This window comes from Myxine glutinosa, chromosome 10 (assembly GCF_964187855.1).
Source record: "Myxine glutinosa chromosome 10, kmMyxGlut1.1, whole genome shotgun sequence".
Lineage (NCBI taxonomy): Eukaryota > Metazoa > Chordata > Myxini > Myxiniformes > Myxinidae > Myxine > Myxine glutinosa.
This window is the reverse complement of record NC_136270.1, coordinates 104,190,110-104,214,092: the sequence shown is the minus strand read 5'-3', so window position 1 is coordinate 104,214,092 and position 23,983 is coordinate 104,190,110. Positions and strand designations below refer to the sequence as shown.

The window sequence follows — 23,983 nt, the reverse complement described above, 5'->3', positions numbered from 1 at the left end:
ATCAACTACAACTGTCCTGAGCTACACATATTTACAAATTGTTTTGCCAGGCCATACTCCCACAAGCTAAGTCCTGTCTTAGCTGATCTCAGTTCATAACGATGTACAAGTTATTTGATTACAATACTAAGGTATGCCTCCCCTCTGTGGGATGGTCTATGGGTTCATGCATTTCCCTAGCACGTGGAAATTGAAGTCTCTTGGTTTGCTTGGTATCTCATTGCGAGATGGTGAAGCACAAGGTGTTCTCTTCACACGGTGTTATATAGGGCTGTCAACCGAGCCGAGACTGGGACGAAATCCCGGCGGTTTCGGCTTTCGAGACGGTCTCGGGACGGTCCCGAGATAAATTGATTGACGCAATTTCTCGGTAAAAAAATCCCGGTTAAAATTCCAACTTCTTGCAGAAATTTTCCATAATAGAGGCATTTATTGAGCCTTGCTTTCATTACTCTGCTTCTGCACAAGCATCATTTTTCGCAAGTGCAGCTGAACTGACACAAACTATGATAGATAAAGTAAACTCACTGTTCCAGGATTTTCCCCTCGTCAACAAACAATGCACTGCAAACGAATCCGAATTCCGAATCCGGATCTTCACCAACATCTAATCATGTCGTCCTTGTCACACACGCTGCATCTCCACAAAATTTCGTCCGAATCCGTCCACAACTTTTTGAGATATTGTGTTCACAAACAAACGGACAAACAGACAGGAGTGAAAACATAACCTCCATCTACCTTTGGTGGCGGAGGTAACGAAATCAGGATAAAGGTCCCAATGAAAATCCCCCGCATCGCGGCTTCATTTAAACCGTTGAATCCTTCCGCTGTATCACTCCGCCTCGCTCCGCTCTACGCTGCGGTCACGTGTCCGTCCTTGGAGACGACTTACGGAATGTGGTTGCTAGGGTCTTTAGCACATTAATATCGAGGGACTCGCTCGAGCCCCGTGAATGGAGGGACGATATTTATTTAGATTAAAAACACGTTTATAACGGATTATTCTACACACAATGTATTAATACAAGTACAATACATTATGTAGTTTTATGAAATGAGTTTTTGATGAACGTTTATGTTTAATTGCAACGCTAAATCTATAAATTGTAAGAATCCCTCGGGGTTTGGTTTGACGGTTTGAATGTGAAAGTATTTTGGTTTTCTTATCTCCACTTTAGGCCTGATAAGTTGATTACGTTTACTTTAGTCACAGAGTCAAAATAAGGAGGAGGGGGGGGGGGGTGATCACTACACCGCCTGCTTTATAATTTACTAGCCCGCCTGCTTTATAATTTACTAGCAGAAGTACCCGGCATTGCCGGGCGGGGGAGGGGAGGGGAACGGGGGGGGGGGGGAGCGAGCCCCTTGGCGATCACAACTCACAAAATGATAATGAAACTCCAACCGGGACTCGAATATGCCTGGGCAGAAACATTTTCTCCCTCTCTCTGACATTCCGAGCAAGAAATTACACGACAATACAAACTGTAATGAGATAACCCGGTCCCATCGGTGGCCGATCATCTGCATGTAGGCGGTGTATTTTATTTCATTCCGGTAAATGGAAGCTAAGTCGGAATTTAAGTACTCAACATCAGAAATGAATTTTTTTCATTGTTGTTTATATATTGTAATGACATTCCATTATTTTTGCAGCCTTATTATTTATTTATTTATTTATTTATTTTTTTTCTTTGCCGGGAACCGAGCCGACCCGAGATCCCGTTATGAAAATTGAAAATTTATCGAGACGGCTCCGAGACGGGATTTTGAATCTAGCTAACAGCACTAGTGTTATATTACCAATCTGGCCTCGGGGATAAAACACAAGGTGTTCTCTTCACGAGGTGTTATATTACCAATCTGGCCTCGGGGGTAAAACACAAGGTGTTCTGTTATGGATCTGGCCTTGGGGGGAGGGGCATGGAGTGGGGGGGGGGTGTGGGAAAATGGAGAAATTAGAGAAATTAGATTAGTTATTTAATATTACATGCTAGCATAAGTGTAATGTAATTTCTGTAAATTTATAAAAGGTGTATGGTACCATGTTTAAAAAGATGCAGTCACCTTGCCAAAGTGTCTGTATCTACACCCTGTGTAGATACAGACCCCTCCCTACATTATTGAGCCTTCCCCCGATGTAATCTGTCCATATGTGGCCTATCTTCTGAGTTTACAGCCAATTGGCATGGCCCCTGAGCACGATTGTGGGATCTGTGTGAGTACCAGAGGCAGGACCACATATGGACATCTGGCATGCTCAAGGGTAATGGACTCTGTGTGGTGTGGAAATTCCCTGACTTGCCCAGCCAATCAGCATGGGCCACAGATCATCACCTAACAAACCACTTCGGCCATTGGGTGTGCACTAGTGGTGGCCTGTTACGTCCTGCGGGGCTTTATATAAGCCCACACACTGTGCTTGTTCTGGCTCCTTTCTCTTCTTAATGGTGCTGAGCTCTCTTTCTTCTGGGTCCATGCTGCTGGTGGTTGGTTGTGTTCTGCTGCCACTCGGTACCTGCTCATGTCAAGGCGCCTCTCCAGCCCACACATCTGGTTGCTTACACCTTGGTTGGAATGGCACGCAATACCGGACTAATTAGCTGCATACCCGGAGTGAAGATGCTGTGTGTGTGAGCATCAATTTTGGATCACGTTCTCTCTTCTCTCTGGCTCATCTTTTCTTTACATCCAGTGTGCCCCTGAGTGAATGCGATAAGTAATTTGTTTAAGTCCTTCAAAGTCCCAAAGACATGGGGTTATTTATTTTATAGTCATTTGTTTCAGTCAGTGATCGCCGCTTCGTGGCTGTGTACTTCTTCTTCTCGCCACTTCCCCCACGTTTACCTTGTGATGAACCCTTGAGACCTTTGGTGTGGTCATTGGGAACGGGCTCGATAGAGTATCATCAATTGGCAAATTAACCCGTTAATCAGGCAGATTGGCTTCACGCTGAAGCGCTTGTAAAGCAAACCACTTGGCAGACTCACTTAGCCAATTTTGTCAGGCAGATTTGCCTTGGTTGTTTTTTTAAACGCCAATTAGTGGCAAATTAAACTGGTGGACACATGGACCTTTTGATCCTCACCCTCTCCTGGCAGGAATAGGAGCATCGCTGACAACAAGGGTGTGACCATCCTGGAAGATGCACGACCGTAACACTGGTAGTCAGGAGTGGAATTGGATCCTGGTTCGAATCCCGACACAGAAAAGCTGGTGGCTGGTGCAAGATACATACCTGAGGGGGAACAAGTGTCCTTTTCGATTCAAAATTATAACAATTACATTGTAAAATAATTTTTTTATGACATAAGCGCTATGGAGAAAATTCTCATCCTTAAGAGACAGTGGAGAGGCCTTGCTAGAGTGACACTACTGTGGCCCAGAGGAGATGGACATGGAGCACCCAGTGGAGTCACTTCACCCACCTGGTTGACCATGAACCCCCCAGTAGCCCTACAATAAGCAGCAGCAAGCCAGTGTCTTTGCTGTTGATATATATTAACCAGCAATTGATGTCCATGATTAACGCCAGGGGGGTTGACTCAGCCTGTCATCCTTCCGAGGTTGGCAAATTGAGTACCAGCTTGCTGGTAATTCCCTGTGTGTCGGAAGAGGCGACCAACAGGGTTGGCGCAGGAAGGGCATCTGGCCATAAAACATTGCTTCAAAAAGGGGAACATGGTGCCCGAAAAAGGCCAACCCCTGCACTGCGGGGAAAAAAATGGCCTCTAAAGGTAGTTCAATTGGTGTCCATGATGGCCATATTTCAGAGCAGACGGGCCAACTGGAGGAAATTGGAACCAAGCTTGAGGCTGGCCAGACTAAGCAGGAACAAATGACAACCAGGCAGGAGCAAATGGTTGCCAAGCTGGAAGCCAAATGGACTAAGTAGGATGAGATGGCAGTGTCATTGGCTTAGCATTGGCTTAGGTAAAAGCCACATAGCAGCAGGTGGTGGCTGGCTAAACCAGAATGGAGGAAGGGCTTGAAATAAAGCCATAAGAGATGAGGTGTGTCACCGCTGTAGTAATATAAGATGTCGTGGAGAGTAAGGGCGAGATAGCAGAAATAGCAGAAGAGATAGAAGAAAATTAAATGGAGATGAAGGAGAAATTGAAATACAGATAGCGGCATCAGAAGGGATAAGATGTGTAGAAGTGGAGGCACCAGTATTTGTTGTTGCAGTATGGCATGACGTGTGCATGACCCTACAGGCACAGGACTCTGTACAGAAAGAGCCAAAGGACGGGTGTGATTGTCGGCTGGAGCCAGCATTTTCTGATGGGTACGTGGACGCATCCATGCGTGGTACGATGGAGGAGCTCATCCCTAATAGGAGACTGAATGGGGGCTCCTCCCATTGGGGTGTGTTTCCTAATGCATGCGGAGCTGCCTGTTCCTGAGCCAGATGCCACACCATGGAAGTGTGTGGCCGATGCCGAGCTACTGGTGTGCGAAGTGTGTACTTCAGTGCGTGCTGAACTACTGGCACGGGAGGTCAAGACCGCGCAGCCCATATGTGCTGGCACATGGCTAATGCTTGACCACAGGTACATGATGTGTGCACTTCATTGTGAGCCGAGCAGCCGGCATGGGAGGTCAAGGTCACACCTCTGGTGGGTGAGTGTGAGTGCGAGAATATTGTGATTGTGGTGGATGGTGGCGATATGTGTGGGATGGCCAACGGTGTGGAGCAGGTTCTCTCTTCTGTCTCTCTCTCTCTCTTCTCTCTCATCTATGTTTTGTCTGTCCCATGTACCCCCAAATGAATACGATTAGTTTTTATTTTAAGTCAATCGAGGTCTTGAGGGTCTGTCGAGGTCTGTGTTATTTTAAATCCTTCGAGGTCCGGGTTATTTATGGTATTATCATTTGTTACAGTCAGTGATCGCCACTTTGTGGCCGTGTTCTTCTTCTCCCCTAACCCCATTTCCCACCATGTAATTTACCCTTTATTGTTAATGAGAACTTGCGTGTGGTCATTGAGAGCGGGCTCCAGAGCACATAGTCAATTGGCAAATTAAACCGTTAGATGGACAGATTTGGTTCATGCTGAAGGGCTTGTAAAACGGATCGCTTAATGAGCTCGCTCGGCAATTCTTGTGGGGCAAATTTGCCATGGTCATGTGTTTTTAAACGCCAATTCATGCCAAACTAGCCGAAACCCGTGGAACATCCACGGAAGGGAGGATGTGGTGTATGGATAGAGTGTACCATTATGGATGGCATAGGGGAGCGCTCATGGGATCTTCTTCTTCCGTTAAGCTCCAATTTTTTCTCTTTAAGTTAAGTCCAATCAGTCCTCTCTGCTCGAAGTGCTCAGGCCATGCCTTCCCGCTCTCATACTTTTATTGCCGTTCGGTGTAGAAAGGGATTGACATATCGTTCGTCTGTCTCAGCTCGTTATCTTTAAGCTTCCTTACGTCTCGCCACCTGCTACACCTCTCTGAGTTATGAGGATTTATGCAACGCACCCCGAGTATCGCAACGTCACTCCATTTAACTTTATTAAAATGACGATAAAGACGTTTCCTTATGTATCCAAATTTAAAATGTTCAAGGGAATAAAAAGACCATTTGGTTCACACCACCCATGTTCACACCACTCGACTGTCCAATCAGCGGACGGCTCGCTTCGCCTTCGCCCAGCAGACGCCAATACGATGGCGTCGTAAGATGGCGTCGTATCGGCAGTTAATCGAATGCTTTTGGGCCACAACGTCGACTAATTCAGATTTTTAGAGTATATCTTTACGTGATAAACAAAGAGAGCGGTTCGTAGATCGTAAATCCATTCGTGCCGTGGGCATCGGGTCACTGGGTGCGGCGTAAAAGGGATAACAAAGTCGAGTCCTTACGGTATTATTATATAGATTAACCTGGGGGGTGCTGGGACCTTTTCGACCCTAATCCACTGGCTGGGCAACCATCATGGGAGACGCATGATGTAACAATATCTTTCCTTCCTTAAGGTTGTGGATTCACACGTCTCTCAGGTTGGTTGGCATTTTCATTTTGAGATTCCAAAGCACAAGGTGTTCTTTTATTTTACCACATATAGGTTGATGGCCTTCCATTCCTTTATCACCCATTTCTGGTCTTGCCCCTCCTATCCTCCTCTATACATTACCCCTACTAATGCATCGAGCTCGGACACTTTCATTCTGTATTGTTGTGAGTGGGCATTGTACATGTGATGGCAAAATTGTCAAGCAGCAACCACAATGAAGGAAAACCATTTCTTCCTTTTCTTTGCCAGATATACGAGCAGTCAAAGTTCTTCTCCATCTTTTACTTGGCAATCAATATGGGAAGCCTGCTTTCTACATTCATCACCCCAATGCTTCGTGGTGAGGACTTGGATCTCACTGCTTTCTTTCATATGATCTTCATAATCAACAGTACAACGAATTCAATATTCTGAATTATTTATCGCTCCTTTTCCTCGCACTTCTTCCTCATCCCATTTGCTGTGGCCTTGATAATAACACACGAAGCAAGTTATGCAGCCTTTGCTATAATATGGTAATATAAAGGGAAATTAAGGTGAAATGGCAACCTTGATAATTATTACACTACATTACCAATAGTATTGTGACAGCACAACCATGAAATTGAAATGCCCATTCGCAAACCTGCATGTGCACATTCCCTGCAATGCAAAGCAGTATGTGCTTTATCTTTGTCAGTAGCAGACATTGAAACTAAGTTGCCATCCAGATGTTATGAGGCCTGATATCATTCAAGCCAGAATTTCATTCAAAGTGTTTATGCCCGAGTCCAAACTGTGCTTTCTGCCAGGAGTGGTCTGACATCTGATTGGAAATGTAATAAATGGTTGTGAATTAATAGCACTGTCCATATTTCCTTGCTGTTCTAATACTTATGGTAATCCAGTGCAGATATGATCTTCATCAAATTTTTACTTTGCATAATAACTTCGAGAAAAATGCACTATTTAGCTGCAACATTAATTAACAATGTAAAGTCAGGCTCATGCAGAATAAAGATGACCAGGGGATGAGGGGGTTTAGAATGGCAAAAATGTCAGGGGAAGAGTAAGCAGATATTTGACTAATAAAAGTCACATTGTGTGTGTGTGTGTGTGTGTGTGTGTGTGTGTGTGTGTGTGTGTGTGTGTGTGTGTGTGTGTGTGTGTGTGTGTGTGTGTGTGTGTGTGTGTGTGTACGTATGTACGTACACATTTACTATATTCAAAAGAATTATCACAATAAAGGAAGGGGTTATTGGAAGATTTGCTATATTCCCATTTTTTTACATGACACTGTGTGTGAAGACGAAAGAAGTTTCATCAGCTTGTAGAAATGGACACCCTAAAAGGTAGAATCCTACTCAATGTCATCAAAATAAATATTAGCCAATAAATCATGCTTACCGACAGAAAGGTTTATGACATTTATGGATGATCCAACACATCTTCAACATTATGTATATGAATTTGAAACTTTTGAAAATTTGGATTTTTTTTATTTTGAAACTTTGGAACCTTTCATGAATTGTTGACCCGAAGGAAAATCATAATATGATGCAACACTTATCTTGGTTAAGGATGTGGAATTATTTCAATATGGATATGAGGAAGACAAAAAAGCAAAAGGTGGTTTTGAAAAGAAAAAGCTTACTTGTTTTGTAAAAAAAACCCTTGGAAAATATTTTTACAATGGGGGGATAATAAGCAACTTTGTTTTCTGTTTCTCTTTCTACTGTTGTTACCTCCGACATTGAGGGTGGATCGAGGTTATGTTTTCACCCCTATCTGTTTGTATGTGAACAGAATATCTCAAAAAGGTGAAGATGGATTCGGCCGAAATTTAGTGGACAGGTTGGGTGTGTGACAAGGATGAAATTATTAGATGTTGGTGAAGATCCTGATCCAGATACTAGAATTTTTAAAGTGACTAGTACACCCGCTCACTATGGGAGCGGCAGGAAGGGTCATTCCTCTTTGGGATATATAGATTACAGTCTATCTATTGTCTGGTTTCAAGAACATTGGGTGTGTGTTCATTTACCAAGTTTCTTGTGGAGAGATCGCCAAGTGGTTTAAGCATTCGATCAAGCACTCCATTCAAAACCATTAAGGAACGGCTGTCTTGGCAAGCACTAGCTAGCAGCTTGGTAAATGAGCACAACCCGGGCTTCCTCCCTTTCAGTTTCGTGTTAAACAGCAGGAGCGAGTTTCAAAAGTTCACTACGAAAAACACCCGCCACGTTAACACCAGGAAGGGTCATGTTATTAACTCAACCTTGTGGGGTATATAGAGTACCGTAGATCTTCGCTCAGTTCTGTAAGTAAAACTTACCTCACTGATGTCAGGATTCCTCCAAATTTCTTTATTTAGTGTTATAAACAGCATTAGCCACTGTTTAAAAAGCTAATCATACGTGTTTGCGGTTTATAATATAAGAGGACGTTGGGCCGTTTCTCCCACGAAAACGCCATGAAAAACTATTTATAAACGTTGACTCGACGTTTGTTCAAGAAGGACAAACCCCTTGGGGAGGTGGGATATTATTTGTATTATATTGTTTTGTAATAACATTAATATTATGCTATTATCGTTAGTTTTGTTATTAGAAGCGGCCTTGGAAAAACGGCACGATAAAGCTGACTTAACATGGATATACACCTCAACACACTACCCCATTGGCGGCAATGGCGGGGAAAACCCGCTCGGGAGAGAAAACCCCCTTGGGGATGGAGGCAAATGAATGTGCTGCAACCTTCATTGTGTAACCCTTAATGATCCTATCAAGTTTGGTTGAGATTGTATAAGTAACGACGGAATGTATCGCAGTCAAAAAATCATCAGACAGACAGACGGACGCCAAATTGCATATTTTCATATGATTCTTCATCATCAAGTGCCAGGGCTGAAAGCGATATATATCACGATATCTCAAAAAGTTGTGGACAACTTATGACAAAACTTAGCGGATGAGTTCGGTAAGTGACAAGAACAAGCAGATTCGATTTTGGTTCAGGTCCAGATCTGACCTAGCAGTGGGATACAAAACATAAACTGTTCAGCCGGGCAGAGGTTTGTGCTCTACTGGGTGCCTTCCTAGTTTTCATCCTATTTAATTCTGAGTTACATTCTGAGTTGTTGGCATGATGGCCTGATGGACCTAATACCCTCCTGCATTGAAGTTCCTTGAAAATCATGACTAATTGATGTGAAATAATCATATCTATCATTATATGCATCATGATACTCATCATACTTGTTTTTGGGCATTTGTTAGCAAATAATATGATGACCCCTTTTTGTGAGTTTATCACTGCTTGAGCTATGGAAAGAAGCATAATTAATTAAATATTTGTGCTCTTTTTGGGAGTCTTTCATGCTCGAGCAAAATCTACAATAACATCTGAATCTCTCAGTGGCCTTGTTATGTCTCCATTTCCTTCTGGGCTTACTGTTTGGTTTTCTTCTTTCATTCGCTGCTTTTACTACTGCTTCAATTCTTCCTGCAAGAGCCGCTGCTGAATAAGTCCTGCAAATTGTGGAATTGGAAATACAAGAAAGCCACCACTTATCTCCATTTGTATATTTTACATTGGTATTGACATTCTCATTTTAAACAAGCCTTTATGGTTTATGATTTTCAATTGTTGTGTGTTTTGCGAAACATCAACTCTGATGGTGCCTTTTCTTTGAATTGTGGTCCCATTATTGTACATCATAATTGATGATGAACACACAAATCCAGTTTTTGAAGAATAATTTGAATTATGTATACTACCAATGTTTACTTTGTCACTTTCATTGCCGACATGTACAGCGCCTTCAGAAAGTATTCACACCCCTTGACTATTTTCACATTTTGTTGTGTCACAGCTTGAATTTAGAATGGTTTCAATTGAGAATTTTTGTCACTAAAAATAAACCACAATAAAGTGACATGACACTCAAGTTGATATCTACACACCTTAACATCACATTTTTTACGGAGCAGTTGCGGCCAAACATTGGCCAAGCAAGTACAGCTGAACATAATCACTGCAAACTAAGAGGAGGCTGGTGATGTAATTAAATATGTTTGGGGTGTATGGCATTGATGCAAACAATGTTTGCAAACGCATAAAATGTAATACTAATCCACACGGAATCGAATAATATTCCACTCGTTAAATAATGAATCGCTTAGTCACACTTTTCACAAAATGTATTAAATTAATTGCAAGGAAAACTTTTTTATAATCCTTTGTGAGTACGATATACACATTTTTCTTTATTCGAACAAAAAATGTTGGGGGTGGAGAAACAATCGATATGCTGCCCCCCACATTCTTCCTCCCCCCCCCCCCCCCTTCTCCAAAAAGTGTTGGGGGGGAGGGAGGATAGGGTGTCGACTCCCATTCTCCACTGTTCAATGCCCAAACATAGCTGTGCTGCTAATGTGGTGCCACTGCACAACAGGACACTCACTTGGTAATTTTCAAGGGGGCCTGGCACATCTCTTACAAAGACACTATGGGATCTTTAACATTAAACAGAGAATGATATCAGATTGCATACCCAGCTCAACATTGCTCAAGGGACAATGCTTTTCCTGTGAAGTAAGAATGTGACAGTACCTAATTTGGTCAGGAAGCAAACTCAGACAAGACGGGTTTTTTGGACACAGTCGTGGCTTATGATATAGCTAGAACACATAACAGAACAGAGTAGAACAAAGATCATAGTGGAAAGTGGGGAAACACACCAACCACAAGCAAGAGGGACGAAACAGAGGAGCACTTGGAAAAAGAATCGCTGAGGAGAAGAAAGAGAGCAAGGGTTGGAGGAGGATGACATTTGCCAAATAAGTGATTGGCATGATGGAGGTTATCCACTCGGCGGCTGGCTTTCGAGGCCAACTTTGATATGTTTTGCCCAAGAGACTGTGGCGGTTTGAGTGACTTTGAGTGACTTTGTGAGGCCCAAAACTCAAAACTTTGAGTGACTTTTTCAAGAGCTTTGTGAAGGACGTAAATGGGAGGGTTTTCCAAAGTCTCCTTTGGGAGAGACAGACTGTGAGTGTGAGGTTTATCAGGGTGGAAAGATGTATTCCAAGTGTTGGGTGGCATCTCATTCTATCAAGGCCTGCAAAGATGAAATTCCTCCTGATGTTTTGCCTCACTGCCACCTCATGTCAACTGCCATTCCCATTAGTATATATACAGTCACGTGAAAAAGTAAGTACACCCCATGTAAAGTTTTGACTTTTTCAACATATTTCAACATACAGCTATTTGATCTTCATTTCAACAATATTAATAGATAAAGGTGATATAATATAACAAATATCATGAAACATTTACATTTTGTAGTCCATTGTATAATTTAAAGAAACATAAATGCAAATTTCGCATGTGGAAAAAGTAAGTACATCCCAACATTTATCACTTCTTCAAATACCTAAAATTAGCATCAGGTGCACCAGCTCAGGTGCAAATGATTAGAACATCGTTAGAGAGGATCTTGGAGGAACCTGTCTTATTTAAACCTCAGACATTTAGTTTGGTTTGCTCTTTGTTGTTGAAGTGTGCGGCATCACCATGCCTAGATCAAAAGAGCTCTCTGAGGCCTTCAGAAAGAAGGTTATAGATGCCTACGAGTCTGGGAAGGGATTTAAAAAGAACTCCAAACAATTTGAAATCAATCATTTGACTGTCCGGAAGATCATCCACAAGTTGAGAAGATTCCAAACAACTGCTAACTTGTTCAGGGCAGGCAGCCCCAGCAAGTTCAGCCTGAGAGCAGACAGCAAGATGCTGAAAGAAGTCTCTAAGAACCCCAGAATGTCATCATGGGACCTACAGGTAGCTCTTGCCACTGTTCATGTCAAACTGCACGAGTCTACCATTAGAAAGAGGCTGCACAAATTTGATCTACATGGGAGATGTGCCAGGAGGAAACCTTTGCTGTCCAGAAAGAACATCAGGGCAAGACTAAAGTTTGCCAATGAACACCTGGGCAAAGACCAGCACTTCTGGAACAATGTGCTCTGGACAGATGAGTCAAAGGTAGAGCTATTTGGCCACAGTGCCAGAAGACATGTTTGGTGAAAACCAAAGACAGCATTTGACCACAAGAACCTGATACCAACTGTAAAGCATGGTGGTGGAAATATTATGGTTTGGGGCAGCTTTGCTGCATCAGGGCCTGGGCAACTCACCATCATAGAATCCACTATGAATTCTTCATTGTACCAGAGGGTGCTTGAGGATAATGTGAGGCCATCTGTCGGAAAGTTGAAGCTCAACCGAAGGTGGACCTTGCAACATGACAATGACCCTAAACATACCAGTAAATCCACCAAGGAATGGCTGAAAAGAAAGAAATGGAGGGTTCTGGAATGGCCAAGTCAAAGCCCAGATCTAAATCGCATCGCGATGTTGTGGGGGGATTTGAAAGGAGCTGTGCATGCAAGAAACCCCTCAAACATCGCACAGCTGAAGGAATTCTGCATGGAGGAGTGGGCAAAAATTTCTCCCAGTCGATGTCAGAGACTGGTAGACAATTATAAGAAACGCCTACTTGAGGTTGTTTCTGCCAAAGCAGGCAATACCACCTATTAGAGCCAAGGGTGTACTTACTTTTTCCACATGCGAAATTTGCATTTATGTTTATTTAAGTTATACAATGGACTACAAAATGTAAATGTTTCATGATATTTGTTATATTATATCACCTTTATCTATCAATATTATTGAGATTATCAACGATCAATCTATCAATTTCATCCTTTATCTATCAATATTCACGAGCCTCGTTCTTGTATACAAAAAAAAAAAAAAAAAAAAAAAAGATGAAGATCAAATAGCTGTATGTTGAAATATGTTGAAAAAGTCAAAACTTTACATGGGGTGTAATTACTTTTTCACGTGACTGTATATTTAATTCTCGATAATCTCCTGTGATATACGCAGCCTTTTCTTAAAGTTAATATTTTTTACATTAGTCGAATGTCCACTTATTACCCTCGCCAGAGGAGAGGGTATTGCATTTGAGTCCTTTTGTTTGTCTGTTTGTCTGTCTTTGTCCGCACAGAATAAATATGATTTTCTCTGCAACCGTTGGTCCGATTGACAGGAAATTTTCACCATAGGTGCAACTCCACCTGTATAATTTTTTAGTGATAAATATGACGTCATAGGTCACGTGGTTTGGCCGCCATTTGGAAAAACCGCAAAACTTTTCACCTCTATCTCCGAAAGCGCTGAATATAAAAAATTGAGACATGGCTCATTGTAAAGAACTCTCCATGGGGAATAAAATATGTTAATGATGATGTCCCAGGTGCCTCCATTATGACGTCATAATTCGACAAGTACAAAACTTCATCCGATCAAGATGAGATTTATTGAGCATAATCTCGGAATAAATTAGTTTAGAAAAAAAAATGATGACATCATCAGCCACGTGGTTCGGCCGCCATATTGTTTCAACACAAAAGCCTTAAAAACCACTGAAAATACATCTTGGCGAGGGTTTGCAATCTCTAATTGCTCTTTCTTGTTCCCTACTGTCTTTGGTATCGGTTAAAACCATCTCATTCTCTGTCCTGCATGTGCTCTTCCATGAGCCCTGACTTTTTAGTTAAATTAAATAAATGTTTGTTTTTGTATTTTTATTTTCTGGCAGCGACCAATTATTGTGTTATTCTCTTTCATTCAAAATGCAGATTAATTTGAAATGTAATTACTGGATTAATTGTAATGGTAAACTTTCTCCTTGTTTCTTCTATTGCCACTACTCCAATTACCTGCAGATTACCAGTGCTTTGGAGGTGACTGCTATGTCATGGCTTTTTCTGTTCCAGCTGGTCTAATGATCATTGCCTTGAGTAAGTGTTTTGTTTTCTGTAGATGGAATGAAATGCACTGTGCCTTGTTTAAAAGGGTATGGTATGTACCATTTTGTATCAGTTCTTCCAGTGGTGCGCTGATGCCGCTAATAGAGTGCCACCGACCTCTAGTTTAGAGGAGGAATTTAGAATTTGGTCATGATGCCACCAATAGCTCACCTCCTCTTCAAGAAGGACACACGAGATATTTAACGTCTTTTTTTTCTTTTCTTTTTTTTTGGTATACAGAGTCGAGGCTCGTGAAAGAGCTAACATTTATCAAACAAACAGATCAAACAAACAAGCAAACAAAGTATATAAAAAGGGGAGCTGTCGACAAGATGGGGAGAGAAGGGGAGGAATCACACAAACACAACATTTGAGAGCAGGGACATCGGGAAATGTTTTTGGAGGGAGGGGGCCTGGGGGGAGGCAGGATAGGTATAAAACGCAAGGACACCAAGGACTTCCAGGAAAGAAGTCAAAAGTCACCTCAAAAAAGTGGATTTGGGGTGAAATTAGCAGGGGTAGAAAAGATCAAGGTTTTGGATTGGGGAAGATAAGAGATGGTGGTGAACAGCCGTTTTAAAGACCTGGGGGGAGGAGTGGGATTGAAGAGAGTGAGGGAGTTTGTTCCAGAGGCGGGAGAAAAGAGGAATGAAGGAGTGAAGGTGAGCAGAAAGTCTTGATTTTGGCAGTTTAACCATAAGAGGGTTGCAGGCAGATCTTGTGCGACCTGTAGGAATATTTGGGGGACAGAGCCCAGAGAGAGCTGGGGGGGGCAAGGCCAGAGAGGAGACGGAAAGACCACCAACCTGCCTGCGGTGAGTGAGTGAAAGGCCCTTGGAGTTAGCTTCATCGCGGGAGATTCCAATGATTCTGAACGCTTTGGTTTCAACAGCGTGAAGACGAGCTAGGTGTGAGGCAGGAGCACCAGACCAGAGGGTCTGGTCACATTTTCAGGGAAGTTAGTCATAACCAAGTCCAGAAGAGAAGATGCTCCGTTGACTGAAATCTGGGTCGGGAAATTGACAGATTGTGTCAGTCCCAGTGAGTCACAGAAGTCCTTTGCTGAGGAGCCATGGCTGGTGAGAGAGGTACCCACACCCAGCCAACTGGCATGGTGACAATTGAAATCACCACATATGAGGAAGAGAGAGTTGGGATGAGTAGATAGAAGTTGGTCCATATTATCAGACAGCAAGATGTAGATGGAGTCATCACTGTTTGGTGGACGGTACAACACACATATGAACAAGAGGTGGGAGCAAAGGGGAAGCCGTAGCCAGAGGTATTCCTGGGGGTGAGGTGGAGAGAGTGCAGTGCAGGGCGAGTGAGGAAGAGAGTTTTTGATAAAGATAGCAACCCCACCTCCAGGACGAGGCTCAGGTCTATCATACCGGAGGAGGGAGTAACCCGGGAGAGATACTAAGGAATCAGAGACATCATGAAGGAGGAAAGTTTCTGTTGAGCAGATCACGTCTGGTTTGACAGAAGCAACCTGTATGGAGAGATCAGTTAAGTTTGAACGAAGGCCCCGGATGTTTGAGGTCCATACCGTTAATGAAGAGGAAGGGGGAGCATTGGATACAGAACAGGGGGGAGGAGGGGTAGGGTAAGATGTGGAAGAGGTGGAAGAGGTAGGGAGAGCTGTTGAAGGTGTGTCAGAGATTTCAGAATAGCTCGGAGAAAGGGAGGGATGGGGCGGACAAAAGGTTTGATGGTGATTGGGTGAGGCACAATGAGGTGTTATTTGAGGAGGGGAAAGAGCGAGGCAGAAGGTTGGGGGAGATGGAGGTGAGAGTTGGAAGGGGGAAGAAGTGGGGAGGACGCTTAGAGGAGGGGGAGTGAGAGGGGGGAAATTGAGAAGAAATGAGGGTGGGGAGATTTGAAGGGGAGGGGCGAGGGGGGAGTTTCGGTGGGAAGGGACAAGGGGAGGGATTTGAAAGGGATGGGATATGGGGGAGATTTGGAGGGGAGGGGTGAGGGAGGAGTCTAGGAGGGGAGGGGCGAGGGGGAGTCTTGGAAGGGAGGGGTGAGGGGGTAGTTTAGGAGGGAGGGGGCGAGGGGGGAGATTTGAAAGGGATGGGTGATGGGGAGGATTAGGAGGGGAGGGGAAAGGGGGAAGATTTGAAAGGGATGGGTGATGGGGAAGATTTGGAGGGGAGGGGTGATGGGGAAGATTTGGAGGGGAGGGGTGAGATTGGATTTTAGAAAGTGTATGATTAATGGGAAACGAACATTTATTGCAAAATGAGTTTCTTGTGACCTTCGAGTCAAAAATACGTTTAAGGACGCTGGAGGGAGGATGGAGTGCAGGAGAGTTTAGGGAATGTAGGAAAGAGATGGAATTTTTTTTTGGGATGAATAGATTTGGTGAGCAAGTGGAAAGCAGCCTTTTAAAGAAGAAGAAGAAGAAAAAGGTGTTATAATATATGACGGAATACAGAACTTGAGGGGAAAGTGTAAACATTATAAAGTTTAACAGTGAAAACTATCTGGGGAAATGGGGGAGAAACACGTGGTCGAAGAACGAACAAACGAATAAGAACGAATAAACGAATGAGAACAAAGAATAAGAACAGAGAAGGAAATGTTTTTTTAGTTTTTTTTTTTAGTTGAGATTTACACAAGGAAGTCGGCTATGGGGTGAAAAGACTGGGAAAAGCAGAGAACGAAAGTTATTGGAGCACAAAACGACGGACCGCTGAGAGAAAAGCAAAGCCTCAAGGTTGTACACTGTACAAGGCCTCAAGACACGACACGAATTAACACGATTTTCTATACAGGTATGGAAGATTTGCACCGAAAATCTTCCTCGGGACACAATATACGTACACACACCATAAAATAAATACAGTTATAACGAAAATACAAATGGGAACAATTACTTAACTTCGATTTCGATGGAGAGCGTGGACAGCTGTGAATAAACGAAACCTCGCCGACAAGACCGGAAGCGGAAGCGGAATTAGTCTACAAACTAATTCCGGCAAACAGGACAGCCGGTTTGAAGTACATCCGAGGGACGGTGCACACAATGATGCCCGCCTGCAAAACACCGGGATGACAATTTATAGCTGGGCCAAGATTCGAACCCAGGCTAGATAGCTCAGAGGGGAGTATCTATAACTCTAGGCTATCCCTACCATTCACTGATGGATCCTGAAGATCCCACAGTACCTTTTGGAAACAATAGGATGTAGTGTGCCAGTATCCTGGACTAATTTAATGTACCTCCAGGAACACTGCATCAGTGGCAGAGCTGCACCTCAATATCGATGCGTCAGTGGACCAAATTCATGACTGTATCCTGGTCAGACATGCATTTGATAGACGAGACGTCCTCAGCACAGGAATCACTATTTGTAAAGTTGCAGATAAAAGACTTTTCGATGATTTGAAAGAATACTGCAGTTCACGCTTGTCGGAAGATACCCTCTTGAGCACTTTCTACCTCCTGTCCCATAAGACGAAATCTATGTTCAAATTTAAGATAATGAAATATACACAATTTGTCTTTAATTGTTTTCATTAATTTTCATGTTCATTGAAACCACTGGCTTAGCCTGGTGTTGGCTTAGCGTTTAGGGTGCCGGCTTGGGATCCTAGGATCCTGGGTTCGAATCCCGGTCGATCGCTGAATTAACGCCAGGGGGGTTGACTCAGCCTGTCATCCTTCCGAGGTCTGCAAATTGAGTACCAGCTTGCTGGGATGAATGATCATGGTGTGTACCCCAGTTTAGAATAGGTACACCGTATCCCTGCGCATCGTAAGAGGCGACCAAGGGTTGGCGTCAGGAAGGGCATCCGGCCGTAAAAACATTGCCTCAAACAGGGAACCATGATTGTCATGGGGCCCACAAGGCTAACCCCTGCTCTAGCGCGGGAAAATGGCCTTAAAACGATCATTCATTCATTGAAACCATTGATGAATTTGGCATCTGTGTAAATAACAAATTCAAACTCATAATTGAGAACTTAGAAACAATGTCATTTACAAGTCTTTTTGCTCTTAAGTTAACATTACTTTTGTGTGGATAAGATGATATTTCTCTGATTTTTAGTTCACCTGGAACGAAGTTCAGGGGAGCTTATGCGATGGCGCGTCGTCTGTCCGTCAGTCCATAAACACTTCAAACTTCTCTGAAACCGCTGTTGGGATTGTGACCAAATTTGGCACAAATGATGTTTGTTGTGTTGTGACTTAAGATTGTTCACGGCATTAAAAACATCGGTGTGTAAGGGGGTTTACCGGGGGTCAAAGTGGATCCAGGTTTGACCCCCCAAAATAGGAATTTGCTTTTTCCTCTGAAACTAAACACACGATTTCGATGAAACTTCACCACAACCTTCATCACCCGTGATGTACCAAAGTTTGTTCACAGCATTGCATTAAAAAAAATCGGGCTGTGAGGGGTCTACTGGGGGCTTGCCCCCCAAAATAGGTATTTGCTTTTTCTCAGAACCTACACACACAATTTCAATGAAACCTCACCACAAACTTCATCACCCGTGATGTACCAATGTTCGTTCAAGGCATTAGAAAAATTGGGATCTGAGGAGGAAAACAGGAGTAGGTCGGGGGGTATGGGATTTCCCCAAAAATAGGTATTTTTTTTGTTTTTTTTGTTTAAAGTCTTATGATTATGTTAGTACTAGCAGAAGTACCCGGCATTGCCGGGCGGGGGAGGAGGAGGGGAGGGGGTAGAGGAGGGGAGGGGAACGGGGGGGAGGGGGAAGAGGAGGGGAGGGGAATGGAGGGGGGAGGGGTGGGGGGGGGAGGGGGAAGAGGAGGGGAGGGGAATGGAGGGGGGAGGGGGAGGGGGATGGGAAGGGGGGAGGGGAGGGTGCGGGGGTGCCCAGGGGAAGAAGGGCCCCTCCCCCTCCCCTCACCTCCTCCTCCCCCCCGTTCCCCTCCTCTCCTCCTCCCCCCCCCCTTCCCCGTCCCTTCCCCCTCCCCCCACCCTTCCCCCTTCCCCCTCCCCCCCCCCTCCCCCTCCCCCCCCCATTCCCCTCCCCTTCTCTTCCCCCTCCCCTCCTCCTCCCCTTTAACACCAGGGGGTTTGACTCAGCCTGTCATCCCACCGAGGTCGGCAAATTGAGTACCAGTTCACTGGTAATTCCCTATGTGCCGCAAGAGGCGCCTACCAGGGTTGGCGGCACGAACCCGGAAGTCGGAACTCATTGTCGTCAAATAAATGTAGCATGTATGTTTCACTCTTTGTCACATGCCGTTGGTCCCATGTCAATCGGATGAAGTTGAAAAATTAACGTTACGAAGGTTCTCTGGGACGTACTGATTCCGAATAATGAAGTTGAAAAATTAACGTTCCGAAATACGCTAATTACGCTAACAGAAGCGCTGGCGCTGCGAAGCGCTAGAGGGAGCACTGCGCTCCCTCCCTTCGATTCCCTCCCTCTTCTGCTAGCGCTAATTATGCGTAATATGCTAATTTTAAAACCCGAAGTTTTTTAAAATTTAAGGTGTGCTGTAGTTGCTCTGAGACGTACTGATTCCGAATATGCCTTTGGTTTTTCTCTTTTTCTTTTTTTTCTTTTTTTTGTATACAAGATCGAGGCTCGTGAAAGAGTGAACATTTATCACACAGAAAGACAAACCGACAAACCGACACACAACCGACAAACCGACACATAAAACAAATAACATCGGGAGCGGTAGACAAGATGGGGAGAGAGGGGGAAGGACACAAACACAACATTTGAGAGCAGGAACCGAGAGACATGGAGACATCGAGAGATCTGTGGGAGGGAGAGGGCTTTGGGGGGGAGGCATGGGAAAGGGGGTGGGAGAACTCTGCGATGAGTAGTTCTCGAGTTATAGGAGGACAAACAAACAAACATACTTCACTGCTTTATATATATAGATGATTCTACAAGCTGCCCTGTCTTCTATAAACCATTCAAATTGGTTTAAAATACCTTTAGTCAGTGTTTATTCTACCAGGTGAGTGCCAGGGGTATTGCCACTATGTTTATAAATAAAAAGCCTGTGGGGGAACACAAGTTGCTGGTCATCAATGATGAAGAATAAGTTGTACATTCTGAATGCCATTTATAATTCAAAGTTCATGATTTTTTTCCAGTTATATTTCGTGCTGGAAGTCCTTTGTACACGAAAATCCACCCAAAGCGGAATGTCCTCATGGATGTGAGCAGATGCATTGGGGTAAGTGAAATACCTGACCGTCCCATAACTCAACTCTTCCACTTTTTTCAAACAGTAGCAAACTGTGACCTAGTTGAACTAAGTTCAAATTAAGTGAACACAAAATGGTTATTAAAATATTATTAAATGCAGGCGTCAACATTATTAAACACATGTGGATCAATATAATGAACAGCAACAACATCTATATCCTTCATTTTGGTGTTAAAATATCCTTCTTGAGTTACAGTTCACCAGAGTTGATCAAGGCCAACTAGCAAGGACAGCCATCTGCACTTTCTCCAAAATGATGGCCTTTGATCTCCTCTTAATCTGATATTGACTGCACTTGGTAGATTTTCTGCTTTTCACAAAAGCCCTCTATGTGTCTGTCTGTCTATATCTATCTTCTCTATCTCGATCTCCCCCTGGCCCCCAGTCCCTTTCCCTCGGCCAATTTTCGTCTAGACCCCCTTTCCCCGGACCCTCTCCCCCTCGTCCCCCTCTCCCTGGCCCACTTTCCCCCATCCCCATTCTCCCAGCACCCTTCCTTCTTGTCCCCTTATCTTTTTAACTCAACTGGACTACCGTCCAGTTGAGTTCATCACATTCTGAACCCTCCGGCATCCGCCGTCGTCGTCGTCTGTCGTCTGTCGTCAGTTAACTTTTCGACGTTAACACTCCAGCGACCACAAATATAAACCGATTCTTATCAAACTTGACGTGCAGCATCCTTACCCCAAGGACCAGATAGGTATTACATTTCAGCCCGATCCGTTCAAAAATGGCGGACTTAGGCGACCATTTTGTTTTTAGTCATGAAAACGATGTTAACACTCTAGCGTCCACAAATATTAACAGATTTTGATCAAACTTAGAATGTTTAACCCTTACCACACAAGGTAGGTTGCGATTGCATTCCAACCCGATCCGTCACAAAATGGCCGCCATAGGCCGCCATGTTGTTTTCAGCTCCGAAAACGACGTTAAGACTTTAACGTCCACAAATATTTATGGATTTTGATCAAACTTGGTGTGTGAGACTCTTACCACACAAGGTAGGTTGCTATCGCATGTCAACCCGATCTGTCACAAAATGGCCGCCATAGGCCGGCATATTTTTTTCAGCTCTTAAGAAAAGCACAAGAATTTAGGATGCTGAAACTGAGAAAGAAGTGAACACAACATTTACGGAAGTGAAATGTATATATAGAAATTGACAAAAATATTTTTAACTCAACTGGACTACCGTCCAGTTGATTTCATCACATACTGAACCCTCCGGCGTCCGTCGTCTGTCGCCGTCGTCATCGTCTGTCGTCTGTCGTCCGTTAACTTTTCGACGTTAACACTCCAGCGTCCACAAATAGCAACCGATTCTGATCAAACTTGACATGCAGCATCCTTACCGCAAGGACCAGGTTGGTATTACATTTCAGCCCGATCCGTTGAAAAATGGCGGACTTAGGCGACCATTTTGTTTTTGGTCATGAAAACGACGTGAACACTCTAGCGTCCACAAATATTAACAGATTTTGATCAAACTTAGAATGTTTAACCCTTACCACACGAGGTAGGTTGCTATTGCATTCCAACCCGATCCGTCACATGGCCACCATCAGTTCAGTTGAGTTCTGCTTCCCTGGAAGCTCTAGTTTATTAATGACTTATTTTATTAAATTTCTAAAAGATACATCTTCAGATGAAGCACTGGTGGTTTAGTTATGCTATTAGCCAATTGATTAAGAAAATATTTTGTGATAATCTTTTATTGATTTTAATTATACAATTAATCAATCAATTATTGTACACCTCTCCCTCCCATTGCAGTCTCTATGAGCTGCACTGCGATATTGCCGATGGCGCCCCGGCAATGCCGCGCTGTAGGATATTTAATTATTTGGCATGGGGGCGCTGTACTTTGAATGTATCTGTACTTGTTCTGTTTCCTTTTAAGCTAGGAAGCAGCACGTACCATTTAAAAACTTTTTGGTACGACTCGGGTGGGCTTTGAACCTCCGACCTCACAGATTCAGAGCAGACGCTCTAACCATGACACCAAGTCTGGGGTGTTATTGCACTTATTTTTAATTTTGTTCTTTTTGGCACAAATTATGTTCTCTAGTTATCGCTACCCATCATCATCTGAACACCGTGAGCTGCTTCCTTTATTTTCATGTTATTTTGTTACAGATAATAACAGAGCATTACGCTTTCTTCAAAGCTCTTCCGCAATCCTCAACATTTATGTTATTTTTTTTTATGTATGCCAAGTTTCAGGACCATGCCACACTTTGCTCTAATTTAATCATTGATGTATGTATTTGCTCATACTTCCCCAGCTATTCTGCATCATTGCAGTAATGCACTGTTGCCTGGCAGGGCCTCCTTTATACCACTTCATGTTACATTGTTGATTTGTTGAAAGTCCAGCAAGTTTGCTGTTTCCACTCTAACCACAGTTTGCCATCAAGAATCGTTGGAAACACCGAAACGACGGTGATCTTCCACGAAACCACTGGCTTGATTGGGCGAAAGAAAAGCATAATGTATGATATTCTTTTTATTTATTTATCTTTTTTTTTACCCTCTTTTTTATTTTTGCAAACTTATTCATTTTATGTATTTATTTTGACTTTACTTTGCTATGTGTTCTTCCTTTGGTTTGCTTCTTTTTTACCCGTTATTATTATTATTATTTTGTGCCCATTCATTCTATCTCCAAGATTTCAATTTTGGGCAGGTTGTTGACTTGTGGTTTGGGAATGCTAAATAAAAATATACAACTTTTGGGGATCAGGGAGGGCTACAGTTGAATATGATACGTATTAATAATGATACATCTGGCCTAAAGAAAGAATAAATCTCATTGGCCTATAAAGTAAGACTATTAGCTGTACAAGAATTAACAAAAATATATTTATAACTTTAACCCTTGTGTGACCTACCTCTCTATTTGTGTTATTTTACATGCCGAGTCAATGCTTAACCCCTCACAGAATCTTGACTGCCAAGGCTGGCAACTTTTTTTTTTTTGGACATCATCCATGTTTTTCTTCCGGCTTGGGATCCTCGGATCCGACTACCGACTTCTACCGACTCCTCTCCGGCCTTGCTCCCCCAGCTCTCTCTCTGTGCTTTGTCCCCCAAATATTCCTACAGGTCGCACAAGATCTGCCAGCAACCCTCTGATGGTTAAACTGCCAAAATCTAGGCTCTCTGCTCACCTTCACTCTTTCATTCCTCTTTTCTCCCACCTCTGGAACAAACTCCCACACTCCCTTCAATCCCACTCCTCCCTCCAGGTCTTTAAAGCAGCTGTTCACCACCATCTCTTATCTTTCCCCATCCAAAACCTTGATCTTTTCTACCCCCGCTAATTCACCCCAGATCCACTTTGTTTGAAATTCCAACTTCTTTCCTGGAAGTCCTTGCAGTGTGCATATGTTTTATACCTCTCCCACTCCCCCACCCCCCTTCCAATGCCTCCCCCCCCCCCAAAGCCCTCTCCCTCCCACAGATCTCTCGACTTCCCTGCTCTCAAATGTTGTGTTTGTGTCCTTCACCCTCTCTCCCCATCTTGTCTACTGCACCCCATGTTATATGTTTTATGTGTCGGTTTGTCTTTCTGTGTGATTAATGTTAGCTCTTTCACGAGCCTCGATATTGTATACGAAAAAAAAAAAAATCCTGGATTCGAATCCCGGTCGATCGCTGAATTAACGCCAGGAGGGTTGACTCAACCTGTCATCCTTCCGATGTTGGCAAATTGAGTACCAGTTCACTGGTAATTTCCTGTGTGTCGCAAGAGGCGTCTAACAGGGATGGCGGCAGGAAGGGCATCCGGCCATAAAACGTTGCTTCAAAGAGGGGACCATGGTGCCCAAAAAAGGCCAACCCCTGCTCTGCGGGGAAAAATGGCCTCTAAAGGTGGTTCATCCATGTTTTTCT

General features: G+C 43.5%; 1 protein-coding gene across 12 annotated transcripts in view; it reads left to right on the top strand.

The window, feature by feature from the left end:
* LOC137417105 (solute carrier family 15 member 2) overlaps positions 1 to 23,983 on the top strand; it is a 450,049-nt gene that overhangs the window by 172,493 nt on the left and 253,573 nt on the right. For all 12 annotated transcript variants that reach the window (XM_078785954.1, XM_078785950.1, XM_078785959.1 and 9 more), the window contains 4 exons: positions 6,266 to 6,356; positions 13,789 to 13,863; positions 19,971 to 20,053; positions 22,495 to 22,581. In XM_078785954.1, the coding sequence (XP_078642080.1) occupies positions 6,266 to 6,356; positions 13,789 to 13,863; positions 19,971 to 20,053; positions 22,495 to 22,581 (336 nt within the window). The remainder of the gene's footprint in view (positions 1 to 6,265; positions 6,357 to 13,788; positions 13,864 to 19,970; positions 20,054 to 22,494; positions 22,582 to 23,983) is intronic.